The sequence below is a fragment of the Lissotriton vulgaris genome, chromosome 4_1 (assembly GCF_964263255.1).
Source record: "Lissotriton vulgaris chromosome 4_1, aLisVul1.2, whole genome shotgun sequence".
Classification (NCBI taxonomy): domain Eukaryota; kingdom Metazoa; phylum Chordata; class Amphibia; order Caudata; family Salamandridae; genus Lissotriton; species Lissotriton vulgaris.
In genome coordinates, this window is record NC_141691.1 from 526,478,431 (window position 1) to 526,500,751 (window position 22,321).

The 22,321-nt window shown below is 49.1% G+C and overlaps 1 protein-coding gene across 2 annotated transcripts in view; it reads right to left on the bottom strand.

The window, feature by feature from the left end:
- The window catches only part of LOC147721191 (apoptosis-inducing factor 1, mitochondrial-like), a 249,867-nt gene that overhangs the window by 87,413 nt on the left and 140,133 nt on the right, over positions 1-22,321 (bottom strand). For both annotated transcript variants that reach the window (XM_086964674.1, XM_086964673.1), the window contains exons 12-13: positions 19,791-19,898; positions 4,974-5,062 (exon numbers count right to left, since the gene is read on the bottom strand). In XM_086964674.1, coding sequence (XP_086820800.1) covers positions 4,974-5,062; positions 19,791-19,898 — 197 coding nt within the window. The remainder of the gene's footprint in view (positions 1-4,973; positions 5,063-19,790; positions 19,899-22,321) is intronic.

Here is a 22,321-nt window from a genome sequence, read left to right on the forward strand (position 1 = left end):
TGATCAGATATTGAGATGTCAGAGATGCTGCTACCGTATCCACTAGAAGGGCGTGCGATACAAACAAATAATCGATACGCGAATATGAGCGATGAACATGCAAATAGTACGAGTAATCCCGCACTTCAGGGGAATGATATCGCCAAGAATCAATCAGGCCCAGATCCGCTATCTGCTTCCGGAGAGCAGAGAACGTGGCTTCGGACCCGTTCGAGGAAGATTCACTACGGTCCAGCGTTGGATCCCATACCAGGTTAAAGTCTCCCCCCCAGGATCAGAGAGGTATCGCCCTGTGGCACTTGTTCCCGCAATAAGGTTCGAAGGTAGGAATCCTGCATCTGATTTGGCGCGTAGACATTACACAATGTGAGGGAACGTCTCCCAACTTCCACTCCCGCTCTGATGAAACGCCCTTCTGAGCTGCGGAAGACTTTTGTTACCCCCTGCCTGATGCCTTTTCTGCAGAAGATGGCCACCCCCACTGTTTTGGTATAAGCTGTGGCCCAGAATTGGAGAGGATATTTAGGGTGCGCCATGCAAGTAGTGTCCACCCTTAACAGGTGAGTTTCTTGAAGGAAAATTATGTTGGGGTGGTGTTGTAGTATATAGCGCGACAGTTGCTGTCTCTTGTTAGGGGAGTTAAGCCCCTTGACATTAAGGGATATTACCTTTAAAGGGTCGGGTAAAGTCATGGGTATTTCCAATCACCGATCAGGCCATCACACCAGCACGCATGCATACCAGGAGACAGAGAGGAGGGCTCAGGTGCGGGTCCTTCGCGCGGATATAGGCCCACCATAACCTTGTTGCCAAAAGCCCGCCACACCCGAGCGACAGATATAAGGAGGGGAGAAGCAGCCAAGTAGGAAAGAAGAAGAAGAGGAGGAGGTGAACAACCAACATTGGCCAACCGGGCCACAATGTCCTGTTCCTGTCGCGGGCCAGCCTACCCCTCTGCTTTGGGGAGCCCAGAGACATCAATCTCTCAGGAACAGATGGGGGTAGGTCTTCCGCTGCTCTCAAGTTCAGCCCGGTGGGGGGCTCCGGCCCCCGCTACATTGCAAGTCAGGAGCTGGGGTGGTGCCCAGAGCGCAGTAGTGAACATTGAGATCTACCGAATGGGAGCCATGTCTCCCAAGGTCCACTTAGAATTCGGTACAGGCCCTGAAGCGGTCTATCAAGGGGTAGGAGGGCCCTAGCGTACTTCTGATTGATCCCCTTCCAAGGATTTGATATGGTCAATAATGTCCTGTTTAGCCTGTGAAGCTGTTAGGGCATCCAGGGGCGGTGAGCCTCTGTGCCTACGCACAGTGGACCAGAACAGCTTGGCAGGTATTCTTGCGGGAGGTGGGGGACGGGTGTGGCTGGCAGAGCGTGATGTTGGAAGTCGAAGTAGTTGAGCCACTTCTTGGTAGGATCGTACCACTCTTAGTTTTGGCTCCCAGGTGAAGATAAGGGCGAAGGGATGGCCCCATTGATAGGAGGAGATGTCCAGGCTCCGTAACTTGTCTGTCACAGGCTTGAAGGCATGACGGCGCGGTAGGGTGTTAGGCGCGAGGTCCTGTAAGATCTGTATCTTATGCCCATCATATGTGAGATCCTGTTTGGCTCTCGCCGCCCGGAGAGTCGCTTATTTTTTCTGTGAAGTGGACTCTGGTTAAAATGTCTGGGAGGAGACCCAGCCGACCCGCGGGCCCGGAGAAACGGTGAGCTCGGTCCAAAGCCGACGGGGAGGCGTCATCGTCCCCCCAGACCTCATGGAGCAACTATGCCACATACGTCATGATGTCCTTCTCTTCGGCCCCAAGAGGGACCCCCTGGATACGGAGATTGTTCCGGGGGCTGCGGTTTTCTAGGTCTTCTTGCTTCAGCTGCAATTCAATGTGTTGATCTTTCAGGGTGGCCAGACGCTGCCAAAGTTGCTCTTGATCTTCTGTGCAGGAGTCCGTCTTTTCCAGTCCATCCACTCTCTCGCCCAGGTCTGTTACCTCTTTCCTAAGTTCTCGAACGCAGGAGTGTACTTCAGTGCGCAAGGAGCAGATTTCGGTTTTCAATTCAGACATGAAGGTGGCCATGAATGCCCGTGTTACTGGGGGTGAGTCTCCCCCAGCTTGCGGGGTCACCCTGTGGAGGCGGAAGGGCCCGCCTTGCCCCACAGTTCCGTCACGTTGGTATCCTTGCCTCGGTTAGTGCGCGTCATTGTTGCGGGGCAGGCGGTCTCCAAAGCGCCACTGTCGATGGACAGTAAAGATCTGCGCGATAGCCTGTGAGTCCGCTCAACCTCCAAACAACCTCCCCTCACTTCCTCTGTGCACCTCTCTGGGAGAAGAAGCAGTCCCTGGAGCGGCTGAAGCCCGGCCTCCTGTAGCAGCTTGTGAAGTCCAGCCTCAATGTGGGTGCCACCAACTTTCCAGAGCGTTGTGGTCAGCACTGGCCAGGAGGGCCTCAGTGGGCACCCGACAATCTAATCAAGCCGTCCCGTGAAGGCGACCAGGCAGCAGGGCCGGTCCTGTGGTCAAAAATCAGCTTCCTAGGGTGGCGCCCCTTACTCGTTGTACGTCTCCGTACAGTGCTCAGTGTGCTGTGGAGGCGAGGGTTGTCCTGTGCGGCCCAACACCACATAAATGGCATTTTGCAACAAGGATCCCCCACCCTGGTCCCAAGGGTGCCTGTGGTCCGTGGCCCCGCTCCAGGGTTAGGTGATGCATGCAGTTTAATTTCCCCCCCGCTGTCCACAAACAGATAGTTACACAAAGGCCCCAGGGGAGATCACCGGATGGCAGTCCCAGCAGAGCCCCCCTGGGGGAAACACCAGCAGCAGATCCGTCCGCCGCCGGAGGCCCCCCAATGTCCCAACACTCGCTTCTTTAACGCATTAGCCCAGGGCTGCGGCAGGGGCAAAGCCTATATGTCCTATAGTGTATCAGAGATCAGGGTCTAAAGGTGGGAGCACAGATGGGTAGAGCAGCAGCCAGAGGTCCCCTCCTTCACATTCCCCAGTCTCTATACCACCTGGGCGCACCGCTGCAATTCAGGGGGACAAGCACCCCTACACGTTCTTCCCACCGCGGGCCAGTTCCATAGGCCCCAGTAGAGCTCAAGTCAATGGTGCCAGTCACGCAGGAGTGCAGCGCTGTTCAAGGCAGTGAGGGTGTTTGCTCCCCGAAGACCCCACCAGGCCCCCAACGTCTCTCAGGAGCCACTCGCCTCACCCCACGTTGTCCACCACAAAGTCCACAGTGTCCCTCACAGGCAGCGCGCTTCACCCAGCGTTGGCAACTCACGCATCTTCCCAGTTGAAAATGGCGGTTACCTCTGCATCAAGCTCCAGGCCAAAGTCCTGCATTCACCGACGAGGTCTTACCCGCCGTCAGATACCCTTGTGCCACCAAGGACGATTAAAACAGAGGAGCGCCCCGCCGGGTCGCAGAGGGACAGGCCTCTTTACCTTGCACACGTGGCCGTCCCCGCGCGATGATCAGAAAATGGTGCCTTGGATGTAGCTCCCAGGCCTGGTGCCTTCCCCGGGACGGTCACCCGTGCTGCCCCCTCTGGGGCCGACGCTCTGACTGCTCCGCTGTCCTCGTCGGTGCTGTGGTGGGTCCGTCTTCTATGCGATGGTGGGTCGGGGGTCCCAGATTACCCAGATTCTGTCCCAGTCACACACCAGGGGGGCCCCAGCCCAGGCACTTGTCTTTTCCCTCGCTGCACCTCCCGGCATCAGGCCCCCGCTCCGCAAGGGTGACACTCACCAGCTGCCTCTTCTCCGCTGGTGTCCACAGAGTCCGGGAGACCTCCCTCAGATCAGGAGAAGCAGCCGGCGTAGCCTTAGTCCTGCAGACGCTGCCGATGCCGCCCGCAAAATGGCGCCTCAGGGCTCCTTACAGGGTCCATCCGCCACTCGGCCACCCCAGCAAGGAATAGTCAGCCCTCTCTCCAGGGCAGAGACCCCCGCCTACCTGCTGCCTGCTCGTGGGCGATGTACAGCCTGGGACCGCCGATGGGAGTAAAGGGCACTCCTATCTCTCACCGGGAGGTCTTCTCTCTAGGCGCCATGTAATGGCGGGTGCCCTGATCTGCAGGCCGCTGTGCTGCGCCGCTTTCTCCACCGCCGCCATCACTACAAAATTACTCCCCGGCTCTACAAAACGAGCCCCTCAGAAGCTGTTTACCGGACCCCCCCCCCAGGATCAGCATCGGCAGGGCCCCCAGCTCCGCGTAAATGGCTTTAATTTGCAGCTGCCGGCCGGAGGTCCTTCAGCGTGCGTCCTACTGCATTGCCAGTTAGACCACGCCTAGCCTTGTGGTTTTACAAAGGAGAACAGGTAGTCTATAACTTCTCAACTCACAGCTGTGTAGTCAGCCTCTCAATGTAGACTGAAAGGTGGAAAAGCGATTCTGGATTGGATTCTAACACACAGGAACCCAAATGGTCCAGACTCACTTAGAAACCAGAACAGTGCTCAGTGTGCAAACTCTAATCCAAAAGGAAGAACGAATGAGCCTTGTGCGTTGAGCTGAAAGTGCTCACAGAGCTGAATTATCAATGAAACGGACAGGTCTGCAGTCTCATGTCCTCATACAAAGTCCTTCAAAATGGTCTCATTACTTTCATGTCAATGGACCGAGTGGCATGACACCAAGCTGTTGCAAGAAGGGCAGTCAATTATAAGGCGTACATTTGTGAGGATTCTATTTATGTGGGTCATGAACTCTGTAACGTGATATCATTCAAAGAAATAGAAACATTAAGAGGAATTGTAGAGAATAGAGAAGGGAATTTAATCCAGAGGCTTAGATTACAAAAAGAGAAAAAAAATCTCACCAGAAGCAAATGAAAAGCAAGAGTCGCCGTCAATTTCTAGCAGTCACTATGCATTGTATTAAAGCAGAAGATGCCCACAGAAGCACAATTTAATGAGTCAGGACAGACACTGGAATGTGAAAGCTGATGAGCCTCAAAATGTGCATACCTTTCTTCCATCCTTCAGTTTTATTGTGAGTTTGCCATCCTGGAAAACGACTGACTTCACAACAGCTTCAGGCATCACATTGACTCCCTCTGAAAAAGTAAATATATAAAACTCGCAACACGTACATGCAACAATGCCTAGCAAACCACACCAATATAAGCTGCAGGTTCTCACAAGGTTATACAATTCATAATTTGAGTTTTCTGAAAGATGAGTGGTGTGATCACCCCATGCCTGAGCATGTGAGGACAGTAAGCACATTGAAGACAGGGCATATTGTTTTAAATCTGCCCCTGTATAGGGAGCGTAAAGACTTATACCAGTGACGGAGCGTTTCAGAGGTCACGGCCAAGCACGGAGCCCCTGCGCAGGACTAAACCAGAAATAAATGCACACAGCTGTAAAACAACCCAAATTAGAAGAAAACAAAGACCACCAACCAGGGAAAGGTCCTGCCTGTAGAAAATAATCACACTGCTAAATAAATGGCAACAATTCACCTCCCCAATCAATCAATCAATCAATCAGTGACACTTATAAAGCGCGCTACATACCCGTGGGGTCTCAAGGCGCTGGGGGGGGGGGGAGCCGCTACTGCTCGAACAGCCAGGTCTTCAGCTTCTTCCTGAAGGAGAGGTGGTCTTGGGTCAGGCGCAGGTCGGTCGGGAGGGAGTTCCAGGTCTTGGCGGCCAGGTGGGAGAAGGACCTTCCTCCTGTAGTCGCTCTTCGGATGCGGGGGACGGCGGCGAGGGCGTGGTTGGCTGATCGGAGGTGGCGTTTGGGAGCGTAGAAGTTGACTCGGCTGTTGAGGTAGCTCGGGCCTTGGTCGTGTAGGGCTTTGTGTGCGTGGGTGAGGAGGCGGAAGGTGATTCTTTTGTTGACGGGGAGCCAGTGAAGGTCTCGCAGATGTCCGGAGATGTGGCTGGTTCGTGGGATGTCGAGGATGAGTCTGGCTGAGGCGTTCTGGATCCGCTGGAGTCTCTTCTGGAGCTTGGCGGTGGTCCCGGCGTAGAGGGCGTTGCCGTAGTCCAGTCGGCTGGTGACGAGGGCCTGGGTGACGGTCTTCCTGGTCTCGGTGGGGATCCACCAGAAGATCTTCCGTAGCATGCGTAGGATGTTGAAGCATGCCGAGGAGACGTTGTTGACTTGCCTGGTCATGGAGAGGGAGGAGTCCAGGATGAAGCCCAGGTTGCGTGCATGGTCTGTCGGTTTGGGTGCGGTGCCCAGGGCGGGAGGCCACCAGGAGTCGTCCCAGGCGGAGGGAGAGGAGCCCAGGATGAGGACCTCCGTCTTGTCCGAGTTCAGTTTCAGGCGGCTGGTCGTCATCCACTCGGCTACCTCTTTCATCCCTTCGTGCAGGTTGGCTCTGGCGGCGGCGGGGTCGTTGGTCAGGGAGAGGATCAGCTGGGTGTCGTCGGCGTAGGAGATTATGCTGAGGTTGTGTTTGCGTACGATGGCCGCGAGGGGGCTCATGTAGACGTTGAAGAGGGTGGGGCTCAGAGATGATCCTTGGGGGACGCCGCAGATGACTTCGGTGGCCTCTGACTTGTACGGTGGTAGGCGGACTCTCTGTGTTCTCCCGTCGAGGAAGGAGGTGATCCACTCCAGCGCCTTGTCCTGGATTCCGACGTTGCTGAGGCGCCGTGCTAGGGTGCGGTGGCAGACCGTGTCGAATGCCGCGGAGAGGTCTAGGAGGATGAGGGCCGCTGTTTCTCCATTGTCCATCAGGGCTCGGATGTCGTCGGTGGCGGCGATGAGGGCGGTCTCGGTGCTGTGGTTGGCTCGGAAGCCGGACTGTGAGGGGTCGAGGGATCCGTTCGTCTCGAGGAAAGCTGCCATCTGCTTGTTGACGGTCTTCTCGATGACTTTGGCTGGAAACGGGAGGAGCGAGATGGGGCGGTAATTCTTGAGGTCGGTGGGGTCTGCTGTTGGTTTCTTGAGTAGGGCGCTGAGTTCGGCGTGTTTCCAGCTCTCGGGGAAGATGGTGGTGTCGAGGGATGTGTTGATGATGTCTCGCAGGTGGGGTGCGATGACAGCGTCGGCTTTGTTGAAGACGTGGTGAGGGCAGGGGTCGGTCGGTGATCCGGAGTGGATGGAGTTCATCGTGCGGATGGTGTCTTCGGTGCTGATCGGGGTCCAGGCGTGGAGGGTGGTGGTGGGGGGTGGTTGTTCGGTCATGGTGTGCGTTGGTTGGTTGTTGAAGCTGTTGTGTATGTCCGCGATCTTGTTGTGGAAGTATGAAGCCAGGGAGTTGCAGAGGTCTTGCGATGGGGTGATGTCGTTGTTTCCTGCGCTGGGGTTGGAAAGCTCTTTGACGATGTTGAAGAGTTCCTTGCAGTTGTGTGCGTTGTTGTCCAACCGGTCCTTGAATGCTGTTTTCTTGGCGGCGCGGATCAGCTGGTGGTGTTTCCGGGTGGCAAGTTTGAAGGAGGTCCTGTTGTCCGGTGTCGGTTCCCTTCTCCAGACTTTCTCGAGGGCTCGGCAGTTCTTCTTGGAGCTCTTGAGTTCGTCGGTGAACCATGGGGCTTTCTTGCTGCCGGGTCTGCTGGGCGGGGTCCTCAGTGGGGCGAGTTCGTCCGCGCAGTTGCTGATCCACTTCGTGAGGTTGTCGGCGGCCTGGCTGGGGTTCGCTGAGCTGGCAGGAGGGTGCTGGCTCAGGGAGGTGGCGAGCTGGTCTGCTGTGATCTTGTTCCAGCTTCTGCGGGCGGTCTGTTGCTGGTGGTGGTGGGTCGTTGTTTTCTTGAAGGTGAAGTGGACGCAGCTGTGGTCCGTCCATTGAAGCTCTGTGGTGTGGCTGAAGTTGATGTCCTTGCTGGATGAGAAGACAGCGTCGAGTGTGTGTCCGGCGAGGTGGGTGGGGGTGGACACCAGCTGCTTGAGTCCAAGATTGGCGAGGTTGTCGAGCAGGGTGCTGGTGTTGCGGTCGTTGTTGTTCTCCAGATGGAAGTTGAGGTCTCCCAGGAGGATGTAGTCAGCGGAGGGGAGGGCATGTGGGCTGACGAAGTCGGCGATGTCCTCGCTGAATTGTGTGCGTGGTCCAGGGGGTCGGTAGATCAGGGTGCCTCTGAGGGTGGTGTTCGGGTTGGTGTGGATCTGGAAATGCAGGTGTTCGGCGGTGGTCAGGGAGTTGTCGGTGCTGGTCGTGAGACGGATGGTGCTCCTGTGGATGATGGCGATGCCTCCTCCCATCTGGTTGGCGTTTCGGTCCCTCCGGACGATCTTGTAGCCCTCTGGGATGGCGATGGCGATGTCGGGAGCTGAAGAGGCGTTCATCCAGGTCTCCGTGAGGAAGGCAACGTCTGGAGCTGTGGTGTCGAGGAGGTTCCAGAGTTCGATGGCATGTCTGTGGATGGAGCGGGTGTTGAGCAGGATGCACTTGAGGTGGGTACTGCTGGTGTTCGGCTTGGTGGGTGCTGGTGCGAGGCAGGTCCGGATGCAGGTGAACTTGCAGGCGTGGCAGCTGAAGGGTCCGTGGGTACGTCGTGGAGAGGCTTGATGGCATTCTGGGAGTCGGCCGGTGTTGAGAGCGGTGAGGGTGGCGGCGGAGTACGTCAGGCGGGTCGGTCGGGGTCTTCGTGGGCCAGGGGTCCTGGCGCTGGTCGCGATCCGGTCGCGGACGGGCGCAGACGGGCTTACCTTTGGCGCGCCTTCGGCGCACAATCGGCGCGCCCGCTGCGCGTGACCGCTGCGCGTCCGCACGGTCGCCATTTAAGGCGAAGTGCGCGGGTGGGCGGAGCAGCTGGGAGGCGGGAGCGGGGAGGGAACAGAAGAGAAAAAGGGGCGGGCCAATGTCGGTGGCGGGAAGCGAGAGCGGAGGGCGGCGAGGTAGGCGGCCAATCAGGAAGGAAACTGGACACGGCACAGGGGATACAAAGAAATTAACAGGCACAAATTTAGGGCAAAACAAATAAAAACAGCAAAATACGCGAGCAGACGGCAGAAACAGACAAGCACAAATTACGGGCAAAACAAGGAAAAACAGCAAAATACGCGAGCAGACGGCAGAAGCAGACAAGCACAAATTACGGGCAAAACAAGGAAAAACAGCAAAATACGCGAGCAGACGGCAGAAACAGACAAGCACAAATTTAGGGCAAAACAAGGAAAAACAGCAAAATACGCGAGCAGACGGCAGAAACAGACAAGCACAAATTTAGGGCAAAACAACTGGGAAACCAGAGGGGAGCGACCACGGCGTCAGCGAGGCCGGCGGCGAGGCAGAAGGCAGGCAGAGGGGAACACACGCAGCAGCTGGTGGCCGTGCGGCGCGGGGGTGTCCCACAAGTGGGTCACACTCACCTGCGCTGCACGGTCGCCATTTAAGGCCAAGTGCGCGGGTGGGCGGAGCAGCTGGGAGGCGGGAGCGGGGAGGGAACAGAAGAGAAAAAGGGGCGGGGCCAATGTCGGTGGCGGGAAGCGAGAGCGGAGGGCGGCGAGGTAGGCGGCCAATCAGGAAGGAAACTGGACACGGCACAGGGGATACAAAGAAATTAACAGGCACAAATTTAGGGCAAAACAAATAAAGGTTTAACCTTGCAGAGTTTGAGATCAAACGCATCAGGGAGTATCGGAGGTTTTTCCCTTTGCCACAACTTCATGGCTGGCCGGCCAAGCAGCACAAAAAGTCACTCCCAACCTTCAAAGCTAGGCTTTGCGTTCATCTAGTCACTAGTGCGGTGTTAAGCTTATCCATTGTAACACTAAAGTTAGTCTTGATGAACTCTGGACAAATCACAAATAATATGGCTCCTATTCAGTAAACTGGTTTCTTTGAGGAACAACTGGCTCCTTGACAGCTGGCTCAAGCATCAAGGCTCCTCTAAGAGAAATGTGTGCAGGACTTGACAATTAACCAAACCATAAAGTTTGGTAAGAAGAGAAAAAACATAAAAAGGTCCAAACCAAGTTTATGAAAAAGAGAAAAATTTAATAAGTAAAATGACACAAAACTGAATGGATTCGGATGAAGGGAATCAAAAAGCACAACAAACCAAGTTGTAAAACAATATAGTAAAAGTTTGCTTTGAAATAATTAAAGCATTTAAATCTGGATGCGACTCTTAAAACAAACTGCCCACAAGGAATCAGGGTGTAACATGCTCTGAAAAAGAGCCCAAATATTCAGGAGTGGCTACTCGGGCACCAGACCATGATTTCCACCAGTTACAAGGATTCTTCCCTACATCTGGTTCAGGCCCACAGCAAAATGCACTGTTCCAATTGGCACTCTGGATTTCCCTGGAGCAGCATTAGACTTGCTGTGTCTATATGATCTTATGCACTCCCCCCAGGCACAAGGACGAAAATCCACTCCGTTGCAACATGTGTACTTCTTTTTCTCCCAGGCCCTCAGTTCATCTGTGTCCAGTACCTTCTACACTGAACAGCTTCAGGAATGAAAAGTTTCCTGGACACAGTCTCCACTCGATAAGGCCAACACATTCATGTGTGATTCTGTAATAGGAAACGGTCTCCATGAGAATGGGCATGCAGGGGTTTTAAAAGGCTGAACAGTTTGTTACTGGCTGCAACGACTGAGCAAATCAAACGTAAGCTTTTGCATTTTCTCGAATATCTATAGCAGTGCTGCTTGGTTTCAATTTTAGAAAAGGCTTTACTATAACAGGTATCCAAATGTTTGTGCAAAAAAATCCCAAATTGATGGAGTTCTTTCTAATTCATTGCAGTGCCCTTCATGTTCCCCAAACAGCATTTTTTCCCAAGCAAGAATAAAAGTGTCCACCTATCCAGATCTCAAAGGAAACCCTCCACGAGGCGTTTCCCCAAATGTCTGAAGATGGATCACCCACACAAAGAGATACAGTATTCAGACTTCCTTTAACAAGGAAATGTGCCCTCTGTCTGTGAGTAAACTTCCCTCCCTTTCCTAAAGGCTGTTCTTTGGACGTGCCTAAAAAAAACAGGTATTTCGCCACTTTTGCCTCAGGTGAAACAAGTTTGCTTTTAAGGCTCAGGCAGAGAAAACAAAATAAAAAAAGAAATAGACAAGTTGTTGTATAGTTGTGAGTGTGTGTGGGTGGGTGTGGGGGGGGGGGGTAGAGAGAACCTCCATGCTGTCGAGATAGCAGTAGAGTGAGCACTCTGCAGTCTACCTCAGGATTTATTTCCTGAACTGGTCACCTATGCCTCGATCCTGAGAGCTGGGGCGACCTGCTAAGGCCCAAAAAGAGGGCAAGGAGTCTGGTGAGTGCCGGGGGATCCACTGCTGCTCTTTTTGCCCACGAGAAGTCAGAGACTGTAAGACGGCAGCCGGGAGGTGACTGCGACGTGGTATTGTTGAGTGCGCAGTGGCCTAGTGGGGGACACAGTTCAACCACAGGTCTGAAGAACTGGCTTTTGAACATGCGGGGTCCACATCCCTTCCCACCCCAAACCACACCACTTCTTGTGGCTCAAATCCGGAGAGGAGAAGCCCTCCCTTCTTTGTTGTTGGTGTTGATGGTGAGCAGACATGTGGTGCGGCCAGTTGGGTTTCTATACTGCAGGGACTGTACATGAGCTGCCCCCAGGAGGGATGTCTACACTACACTGCTAACTGTGGGGAGTTTATCAGACAATGGTGAGGCCATTTTGCAGTTATAAACTTGAAAGCACTGCCACAGACTGAAACCGCAGCAATGGGTCCAACCCTGCAGCGCTGCTCATCTCAAGAGCCTCCACCTCTACCAGTAGGCCCTGCTTTAAACACCAAAGGACAGGGCTTGGAATGACAGGGCTTGGAATAACAGGCCCTAGAATAACAGGCAAATTTCTCTGACGAGTACCAAGTAAAGTACTTATTTAAGGAAGAGATGACTTCAACATTGAGAGGACATGGGTCAGGTGGTTGTTCTTGCTCCCCCACCACTGTGCCCCTTAATATGCGGAGAATCGCTAAAAGGATGCATGGAACCAGATTGTTTGATCGATCATCCTCAAAGGAACCTTTTACATACGGGCTGCAATGTTGGTGGATCGGTGCTCATTTCTGCCTCCACACTGCCCTGCTTGCCCACCTACCCCGCGCTTGCAGGTCAATCGTCACCTTTCCACTTTCTTAGCTCTCCCTTCTGGCCAAGGGAGCAGATGTAAAAGCCCAAGGAAGACCCCCCTTGTGTACCCCCTACTATGAAGGATACTGGTTCAGACCACCCATCTGGAGATCAATTAAACCGAATCCTGGCTGCCACTGATCCCACCAGAGAGGCTCTGGAAAATAAAATTTACTCCTTGGTGGTGGATCTGAGTTTGAGGGATGATGACAAGAAAATGGCTGATCAGGAGCACAAGGTGGAAGCCATCGTATTGGAGTCATGGAAAGCACAGTACAAGATCAAGATGGCAGGGCATGGTGCAATAACATAAGAATTGTTGGATTGCTAGAAAATAATGGAGAAAATAAAAGGGCAGTCTATGATCGCCTTTCTAGAGGACTTCCTACAGGAGGTGGTAGCCCTGTAAGGTTGATCACATTCTATGCCCTAAAGACAGTGCTGCTAGCTCGGCCACCCAGATCTGGCACACTACCGCAACCCGTGGTAGTACACCTCATTCCATTCCGAGACCACATCTTTTTTTCTGGAACAGGTGCAAGCTGCTGTTCCCTTTATAGTGGAGAAAGCACGGATTTTCATTTTCCCAGACTTCACGAAGGCAGTGCAAAAGTTCAGAGCATCTTTCATAGCAATGAAAGACTGCGAGCACTGGAGATACCTTATGCTCAACTGTTTCCGGCTACACTGAGGGTTCAGCTTGATGTCAAATATAGGTTTTTCTCAGACCTAACCGAGGCCTGGGACGGTATAGAAACCTATGATAGCCAGTGCCACTTTGAAGAGCTGAACCCCAGCCATACCCCATGGGTGCAAACTGACTCGGTCGAGGGGGCCTGCGAGCACCCAGCTCTCGTGATGACAGGGCTGAGCTGGCAGGAAAGAGAATCTAACAGCGGCAGTAATGGTGGGACACACTGATGGACACAGAGGAAGCAGGGGGATCTCCAGAGAGGACTCTCGTTCTGGCATGTAGAGCATCATAGGAACAGGCTCAGGTGTTTTTATGCCTAAAGTTATGCCTATAACTGCTGATGACATAATCTAGGTTCCCCATCGAGTTAAAATGGGGTTGGGGAACATAACAGGGTTCTTCACGTTTACATAGCCCAGGAAGTTTATCATCCTTTGGGGTACTAATAGACCCCAGTGGGAGGTTCTGGGGAGCGAGAGTTTGATTTGCTTGTCCCCGAATTTATTCCCCCCTTCTTTCAACCTTGAGTGACTAGTCCGCCTTGCTGAAGGTATGGTGACATTATGGTGAAGCACAGTTTGGACAGAGCGCCAAAGTATGTGTCCCCCATGTGGGTTCAGTTTAGGTGTGTTACTACTGTTTAACTACTTTGTTGAGGTGTACGCTTTCTCCGTAAAAGGACTGTCTGGTTGTGGGTCATGGGATGTGATATGCAGGGTCCACAACACTGAGCTGTTTCTTATTCACTATGGCTAATACTACTTTAACTAATAAGGTAATCACCTGGAATGTGAGGGGCCTTCATTCTTACAGTAAAGTACACTACAAATGTACTTTAAAAGGTGCAGGGCCCAGGTCGCCTAACCCCCACCTTACTAAAAGAGGGCCTAGATCTACAAAAACACTGGTGTGGATAGATGCAGGTTACTACATAGTCCTCGTTTCCTAGGGGAATATTAATCTGGATCCTACCAGAGACAATGTTCTTGCCCCAATTTGAGATCACTGACCAAGAAGGCCAGCACATAGAACTAGGAGGCAAGCTTGATAGCAAAGATAAAGCTTTAATAAATATTTATACCCTAAACACTGACCAATGTTAGTTAGGTTATGTTAGTTGGCATTTGTTAAGCGCATTATCACCTACAGGTCTCTAAGCGCTGCCAGAGAGCTCTTACCTAACCAAGAGAGTGAGTTATATCCACGCTTCTGCAAACAGGACAGTTTTTAATTTTTTCCTGAATGGAAGGAGAATAGTGTTCCTTCCGCAGACTCTCTGGTAAGTTGTTCCAGATGGACGGGATCAAGGATGAAAATGCTCTGCCGCCTTTTGTGGACAGGTTAAACCTAGGGCAAGCCAGGAGGCTAGTATCCGTGGAGACACCCTGGCACCCCATATAACCACAGTATTATATATCCACTGATTGTGGGAAAGGATTTCAACTGCATAGCCAATGTCATCCTAGATATATTGCACCCCCATCTTCCCTCTTTCCCAATTCATAAGATTACTCAGCACTCTTGTAGATGGTCCAAAGAGTGGGATTTAAAGACTCCTAGAAGGCTCTTAATCCAGAAGGAAGCTATAAATGCTTTTATTCGGGTATGCATCATTTGTCGGACTAGGTTCATTTGTATGCACTGCGGCTATGCATGAATTGGTGAAACAGGCTGAAAAGCATGTGAAATCACTCCAACTATAATCTGTAGACCCCTCATCCGGACCTAGATACTCAATGTTGCAGCTTTAGATTGTCCATTTTGTCAAATCCCCCTTGGGGGATACGATTCACAACTACTTTAGAGAGAATAAGGGAATGTAATTAAGTGCATGCTGAGAGGAAACAAGAGAAACTCAAACAAGTTGGAATTGCATAGAACTGGCATTCTGGCAACTCTGGACCACCTGCGGTTAGAAAGGGAAAAACTGTTCTGAATGGTGAAATGGTGCAAAATATATGACTAGTGTAAATATATTGTTAAGGCACAGAATGAGAGTGATCAGACCAGGCGAACGCTGGCTTGGCTGGCTAACCTGAAAAAAGGAGTTCCCAAATAATACTTCAGATGCATACTACAAATGAGCAAATGTTTTACACACCAGCTGAAATGAATACAGCTTTTCTGGCTTATTATACTCAACTCTATGCGCAAGAAGAGACTGTTGATACTCGGGCCCTCCACAATTATATTATAGCTGTTGCAACGAGTAGATCACCTCACAACATGGTGACCTCTCTTGGCAGAGAGATAGAAGCCCAAGAAGTGAGGGGCACCATTAAGGTGCATGCTGGGGCAAAGTACCTGGAACTGGATGGGTTACCTATTTAATTATATGTAGCATATGTGGATGACCCAGCTCCTATCTAGACCAAATGGTATAATGCAACCAGGGCTTCAGGTGGTCTCCCACCAACGATGAGAGAGGCTTTGTATGTCCTTCTCTTGAAGGGGAGAAAGGACTGAGACCAGGTGACATCTTACATACCCTTATCTATATTAAAAGCAGATTATAGGATGCTAAGTAAAATTCTGGTACAAAGACTCCTACTTTACCTCTGTGGCCTAATCCAGGTCGATCAACCAGGATTTGTACTCATGCATAGCACAGTGATTATTGTTCGACAAGTGGTGCAAGATTTGCATGCTCTCCGAGCAACTCAAGACTTTTGTCTCTGAGATGGGACTTCCTTTATGTCACAATGGCAAGCATGGGACAAGGCGGCGGGTTCCTTAGCTGAACTTGGCTACTATATACTACCCAAACAACCTGTATAAAGACCTGTAGAGTTATCTCGGATGGATGTTAAGTTGGAAGGGGTAGATTGCCCTCTTTCGCTAATACTATTCGCTATGGCCACAGAACTGTTGCCACGTATGCTTTGCAAGGGCGAGTATAATCAAGGGCTACAGGTCGACGGCTCCCATTATATGTCTCCATTTACTAAGACAACATATTACACGGGGTGAACGCTTGGACATAAAGGGTGCCTTCAGGGTCTTAGAGGGCTTAGGCATACGTGTGAAGTGGGACAAATCCAATGGATTCCTGAAGCGCACTCCGGTGAGACAGCCGAAAAACCCTGAAAAAAGTATGACATGTTCTGGGAGCCAGTTACTTTTAGATATCTGGGAGTACGCATTTATTGCACTAAAGCTGAACTTCGGTAGGACTACATCAAAGTGGTGCTAACCTCCCTGGAATAATCTGTGCATTTCTGGCTAACATTTCCGCTATCTGTGATGGGTACAAGTTCAAGTTCTTTATTCAAGTGTTTAGTCATTTCAAACCATTACACTAAAATGTATTAAATATTTTGGAAAAAAACAATTATTTTACAGAACTTTGAATATAAAAATATTGACCTGGGTAGTTGTGCCAGATAGATTTTATTTTTATTTCCGACACGAATTTAGAAAAATAACAGATTTTTACATTAATTTAAACACCAGTTAAGGCTTTTCAGAAACATAGAAAATACAGCGGTCAGATTTGAGGCATGAGCATCGAAGGTAATGTAATCCTGTGGGAGAAACCTACACTGCATGGGGTACTTGCAGTTGAGTTACAGGATTGTTCTTTTGAACTTAAGGTAAATAAGGGCCAAGGGCCTTGGAACCACCAACAGGTTTGGTTTACCTGCCCTGGTGAGTCCAGGTGCAGAGGTGCCGGTCGCAAGGGTAGTCTCGAATGCTACAGCTGGAGTCTATGGAGAAGCCTGAAATCAGAAAAATGCTGCAAGTGGGGACTTGGGAACAAGTCTGTCGGAACCCATGGGGGGCTCGGTTCTTGAGGGTCTCTAGGGCAAGGGTTCACGGTCGGTTGGCTCGGACTCGGGCGGGGTGGGGGGATCGGGTGCAGAGGTGTTTTGTCCACAGGTCTGTTGCGCTCAAGGTTCTCACTTTTTAGGTCAACCTGGAGATGGAAACAAAACCGGAAAACAGGGCCATTGTCGACAAAGGCCTCTCCGATGCAGACATCCCACAGTGAGTTGGTCTTCTCGGTGTTGGTGTCTGGGCTGGGCACTGAACAAGCCTTGGCTTCTGCAAGGTCTTTGATACTCTTGGTTTTGGTGCAGGGCAGCTCCCGCGGGTCCTGGCGTTTCTGAACTTGGTGGGGAGACTGATCTGACCACATGGAGTACGGTGACCTCTTCCTGGGTGACTGCTGCGTCAATGGACACGGTGCTGAGCAGATCGGTATACTGGACGTTGCGGTTGTTGTGCAGGAAGTGACTCCTCCACTTCAAGGGAGATGCTGGCTGGTTGAAGAAGTGCTGGCAGCCCTCCGAGGCTTTAGGAGGATGTACAGATGCAGGACAAGTTGAGTCTTTATAATTGTCAGGACAAGAGCAGACAGGCAGGGTTTGCGCCAGGTCCTCAGCTAGTTGACTGTTCTCACGTTCTTATGGGCTACTAACCCTTGGGTTGCTCCTCGTCGGGGAGGCGGTGCAATCCCCGACGGGCTCACCTCAAGGAGGGGCTCATCAGGACCTATTAATGGTGAAAATTACATATAATAAACAACATGCTGGTGTCATGTGTGTAGTGTGGGTGTAGTTACACTACACACATGACACCAGCATGTTAATAGGTCCTGATGAATCGCGGGCAAACAGCCACACGCGAGAAACATGTCGACCAATCCCTCTTCTAGTCTCATCTAGGGTCACTATACCTAACTTGATGACACCTAGCGAGCTAAATTCACGTTTTTAATTGCAGTAGGGGGACCCCCAGAATAAAGTGGTTTCCGGCACCCCCTGCTACATTTTAATCACTCCTCCAGGCAACTTGCTACCCCACCCACACACCCGCACTTAATCATAAGGCAGTTGGATACAAAAGATCTCCGCCAAAGAGCCCCTCCTTGAGGTGAGCCCGTCGGGGATTGCACCGTCTCCCCGACGAGGAGCAACGCCTATGATGAAGCATGACACCCTTTTGGGTGTGTGAGGCAAATACATCCAACAAAATGGATGCCCAAAGGTGTTACATCTACACCTCCGGTCACGCCAGCTACACCTAATTCTTCTCTTTCCATTGGAACAGTTCAGCAACCCCCTTTTTGCTTTACCTGTACTTGACACGGGCACAAGCTGATACTGGACCTTCCACTCCCTTGAGTGGTAAATGGTGTCCGATTGATCAATTGATCACCCTCCCTCCTTCTTGATGATTATTACTTGCTTACACACACACACACACACATATATATACATATACATATATATATATATATATATATATATATATATACACACACACACATATATATATATATATATATATATATATATATACACATACATACATACATACATATACATATACACATACACACACATACACTTGCATGCTGTTTTACCTGTTTAATTTGACATCTGGGAAAGTCTTTCTGCTATAGCGTGTTGCATTAATGAAACCCCACGTTTTTATTTTGAAACTGCCTTTTGATTTGCCTTATTTTGTGAGGACTGGGCATCTTTTCCAGGTGCATTTTCCTGCTGTACCTAGTGCTCGTCTTGGGAGTGCTGAATTTAATTTTTTTGGGAGTGTAAAGCAAGACAAAGCATTTCTGGGATGGAGTGCTACATCATTTCAACGGGAAGGAATATCACTAAGACCCCAGAGGTATGCTTGTTGGAACCATTTCCAATGCCTAAAGCGATCCTAATCGCCACCAGACTTGTAGATTTGGCCATGGTTCTAGCTCGTCTGCAACTTTCTATATTTTGGAAGTCTCCCATTGGCCCTACCCATAAGGGATGGAGGCGGGAATTATCTAAATGTACTGTTAAGGGGCACGAATGAAAATGTAAGAAGGGTAAGCGCAGTCCCGAGCATGCACAGGCTGGGAGATGATCCTGCAGGACTGCTCATTAATAAATGACAGAGGATGGATGCTCTCTAACCCAGATGATGATCGTTCTGAGAATTGATGGTCCTGTACAACCCGAGCCATGGGGACAAGTTTCACTGACAAGGCTATATCAGCTCACTCACAATCTGCTAAGAGTGCAACTAGTGGGCCATGCGGCACAGATAATACCCACCAGGCCACAATATAATGGTAACTGTGCTTGGGCAAACACTTCAGTGGAAATCTGTTGAAGTTTTCTTATAATTTTTTTGTTTAGGTTTCTCACTCCCCCTTTGGGTCTGCTCATATTTACCGATTATGCTGCATATCTACAATCTGATTTTGTACATGCACGTTACAGCACTGTCTTTTTTATTGCAGATCTCATTCCTTGAGACAGCTGCATTATTTCCAGTTATACATAGAACTGTTAATGTTGTGCCAATAATATTTAAATCGTTGTTGATCTATACATGTACTGTACTGATTTTTCTCATTGACGTAAATATATGTTGCAAAAAAAAGCACACCATGCTTATCTGTACTTAATATCAAGTTGTTGTCGCACTGAGAAAAGTGAATAGTGTTTACTAATAAAAAAAATGGACCAATAGTTGATATAATCAAAATCTAATGTTCCTATTGATTGTTCCACTCATCAAGACTTAGGCTGCAAAAACAGTTACACAAACTTGTAGCAAATTAGTCTGAAATTATCGCTGGGAGATGGATACATGCGGTCAGTTTAACAACATCACATACTTAAGTTTGCAAAGCTTCACCAGTTATGTAATGAGTAGGGTTCAATATTTCAGCTAAATGTCACTTCACCAAGCCAGACCTACCAATGTTAAAAGGACTGACGTCGCAAATGACAGAACTCAGGTCTAAACCATGTATGAGGTGCTAGTTACATATAGGAAATCATTTCTTACATGCCCATGCTTACCAACATTCACGATTTTTAAAGCAGGATGTTATCAAAATCACACTTGAAAGGCACTAGGTAGACAGTTTAAGAGATAGTCAATAAAACAAATAACCTGTTTAAGAACCTCACATGGTCTTTATAAAGTGTGATTAAATAGCACTTAACTGTACATAGATGATTTGCATTCGCAATCACCACTATACCATTTACTTCTAAGCTGAAGCAGGACAAGTAAAACAGGTTCCATTAAAAAAAACTGCTACATCAACAGACTTACCTCTCCGTATTTTGTTTGTGGTCCAGTTACTAAGATATTCTGGCAGAACCTTTCCCATGTTCCCATTCTCTGGGAACATCTGAATCACTTCTAGGCCGGTAAGTCGTGCTGTAGGGGCAAACAGGAGAATGAAGACAATAGCATGGATTTCCCATGTTGACCAAGTGCACAAGACAGGCAATTCACACTAGCCAGAGGTTCAATCACCAGACACAGAGTAAGGCATCTTGAGACGCCTGAAGTGGTGCCAGCTCCACAGAGAAATGTGTTCCCTTGGTTAAACTTCGCAAACCAAAATCAATCATATGGACTTGGAGGAACTGAACACAAGCAAAAGCGCAGTATAGCAACCAACAACTCATATGAATAATACAAAAATGAATAAAAAGCCTAGATGCTTTCAAGTGATGGAATGATATCTGCTTATCTTTAAGATTACAACGTATAATGGTTACCAGTAGATTTTGTACATCTCTTCAGAGGCATTATTATCTGCGATAATCTTGTATGTTTCACAATTGACAAATCAATTAAAAAAAATCATTGCAAAATTACGATTAAACGCAAGGAGAAGCGAGATTCTTGAAACTACATTGTTTTTTAAATGAAAATGTTAACTTTACGGAGTTCAGAAAACTCTTAGGCTTTTGGCTCTTTTTTAAAAAAAAAACGCAAACATAAGCATACTGTTCCTAATAAGCGGAGCCAAAATCTGTTCGTTTGAAAAGGTTCACCTTAGAGATCCACATAAGGTGACATGCACTGAGGCATTTTCCGGATCTCTGACCCTGTCAAGCATAGCCAGGATATCATAGTTACGCAATACTTGTGCTGGTCTGACATAAAGAGGTCACTGATGGGGAGTTAAGGACAGTGTTGATTGATGAAAAGGATAGAAGATCTGGATGAAGAGTACTGTTGTCACCAAGAGCGACTTTTTCTACACTCCTGTATCTGGCTAATCAAAACTTGTGAAGAGCTTGAAACGTGGAATTTGGGAGGAGACAGCTTAGGCCTAATCCAGGTTAAAGACCAACAACATGCTACCAAGGACAGAAACATCATTCATTTTAAGATCTCAATAAAACAATCCAGAGTAATAGTAGTAGACTGAGCAAAATCACCCATGTTATCGCACATGTCGGTGACACGAAATCTACCCTGCTGTCAATCTGGCAAGGCGGAATAAGCATTAACACCATCTGGAGGAGAAGCGCCTAGGATTCCATTAGAGCACGAAGCCCGGGGGACTCTCTGGTGTACATGGACAGCTTTGAATGCTTGTTTACATTAGGGCATTACAAACATTTGTGATTAACAGACCAAAAGGAACTTTCAGCTGCTTAGCTGCAACCAGGTAAGGCTAAAGGACTGAAACCAACAACCAAACAGCCCTTGAAATATCACACATACCTAAACATATGTCACTCCTCTGGGGTTCCTTATTTCACAATTAAGATAAGGGCAATCTTGTGCAATGCTACAGTAACATCCCCATGTATGTGTCAATGTAGAAAACCAAGAAACGAGGTCAGTGCCGAGGGATAAATCGAGTGTACCTATAAAACACTCAGACAAGAAAGAGAAGGGAGGGCCTCATGAAAGCTACCACCAGAGAGCAGTTGGCATATTCTCAGCAATTTGCTTACATATCATCATCGCCACCTCCCGGAACCAACACCCAAAAAAGTTCAAGACAAATGTGTGTGTATTGTTCATCTAATAGTATTTTTTTATTATAAAAGATAAAAAAAAAAAATTGTTGCATTAGGGCTTCTTGCAATTAGCCTTTAATAATGCAAGCACTCACGATTAGAAAAACATACCATGTATTAGACCATTTTAAATAGAACAGCTGGCCTGACATCAAGCCTACAAGGGCTCTGTCCCGTCCGAAGCAATACCTGGGAAGCAGGCTAGACAGGTGATCTCTCAATTTAAATGCAACTTCCAGATAATTGCTGTAATGCAAAAAGAAGTGCACAGATAGTTACACCATGCAACCCTCCGAAGCCGAAATGGCATTTCTGCATTTAAGGTATTTGTATAGCAGAGACCAAGCCATGGATTTAACTTCAATCCATGCAATTACAATAAATCCGAGAAATAACGATGTCTACATTAACAGAGACTATAGCAAAAGAAGAAGATACGTAATCATACTAATGTATTCACAAACAGTGCACTGCAGTAACAGCACTGGTTCTCCATGCCATGACACTCATGATACATGAGCTCCCAAAAATGAAAGGTCTCAAGCTTGGAAAGCCCCAGTTGCTCAATGACCGACATCTGAGCTAAACTGTTACCATATAACATATACAGCAAGTGATGAAATGGAAGAATTTCACCTAACTGCATAGAAAAGAGTAGCAGACTATAGAGGTGCTGGATAGATGCACATAACTAAAACGCAGTGCCTCTGATCAGTCATTTTGCACAAAAAAAGAAAAAGTAAGGTATCTTTTTGGATTATGTGCTGATTGAAAGTAATTTGAAGGTTTTTTCCACAGTTGTAGACATTGTTTTTT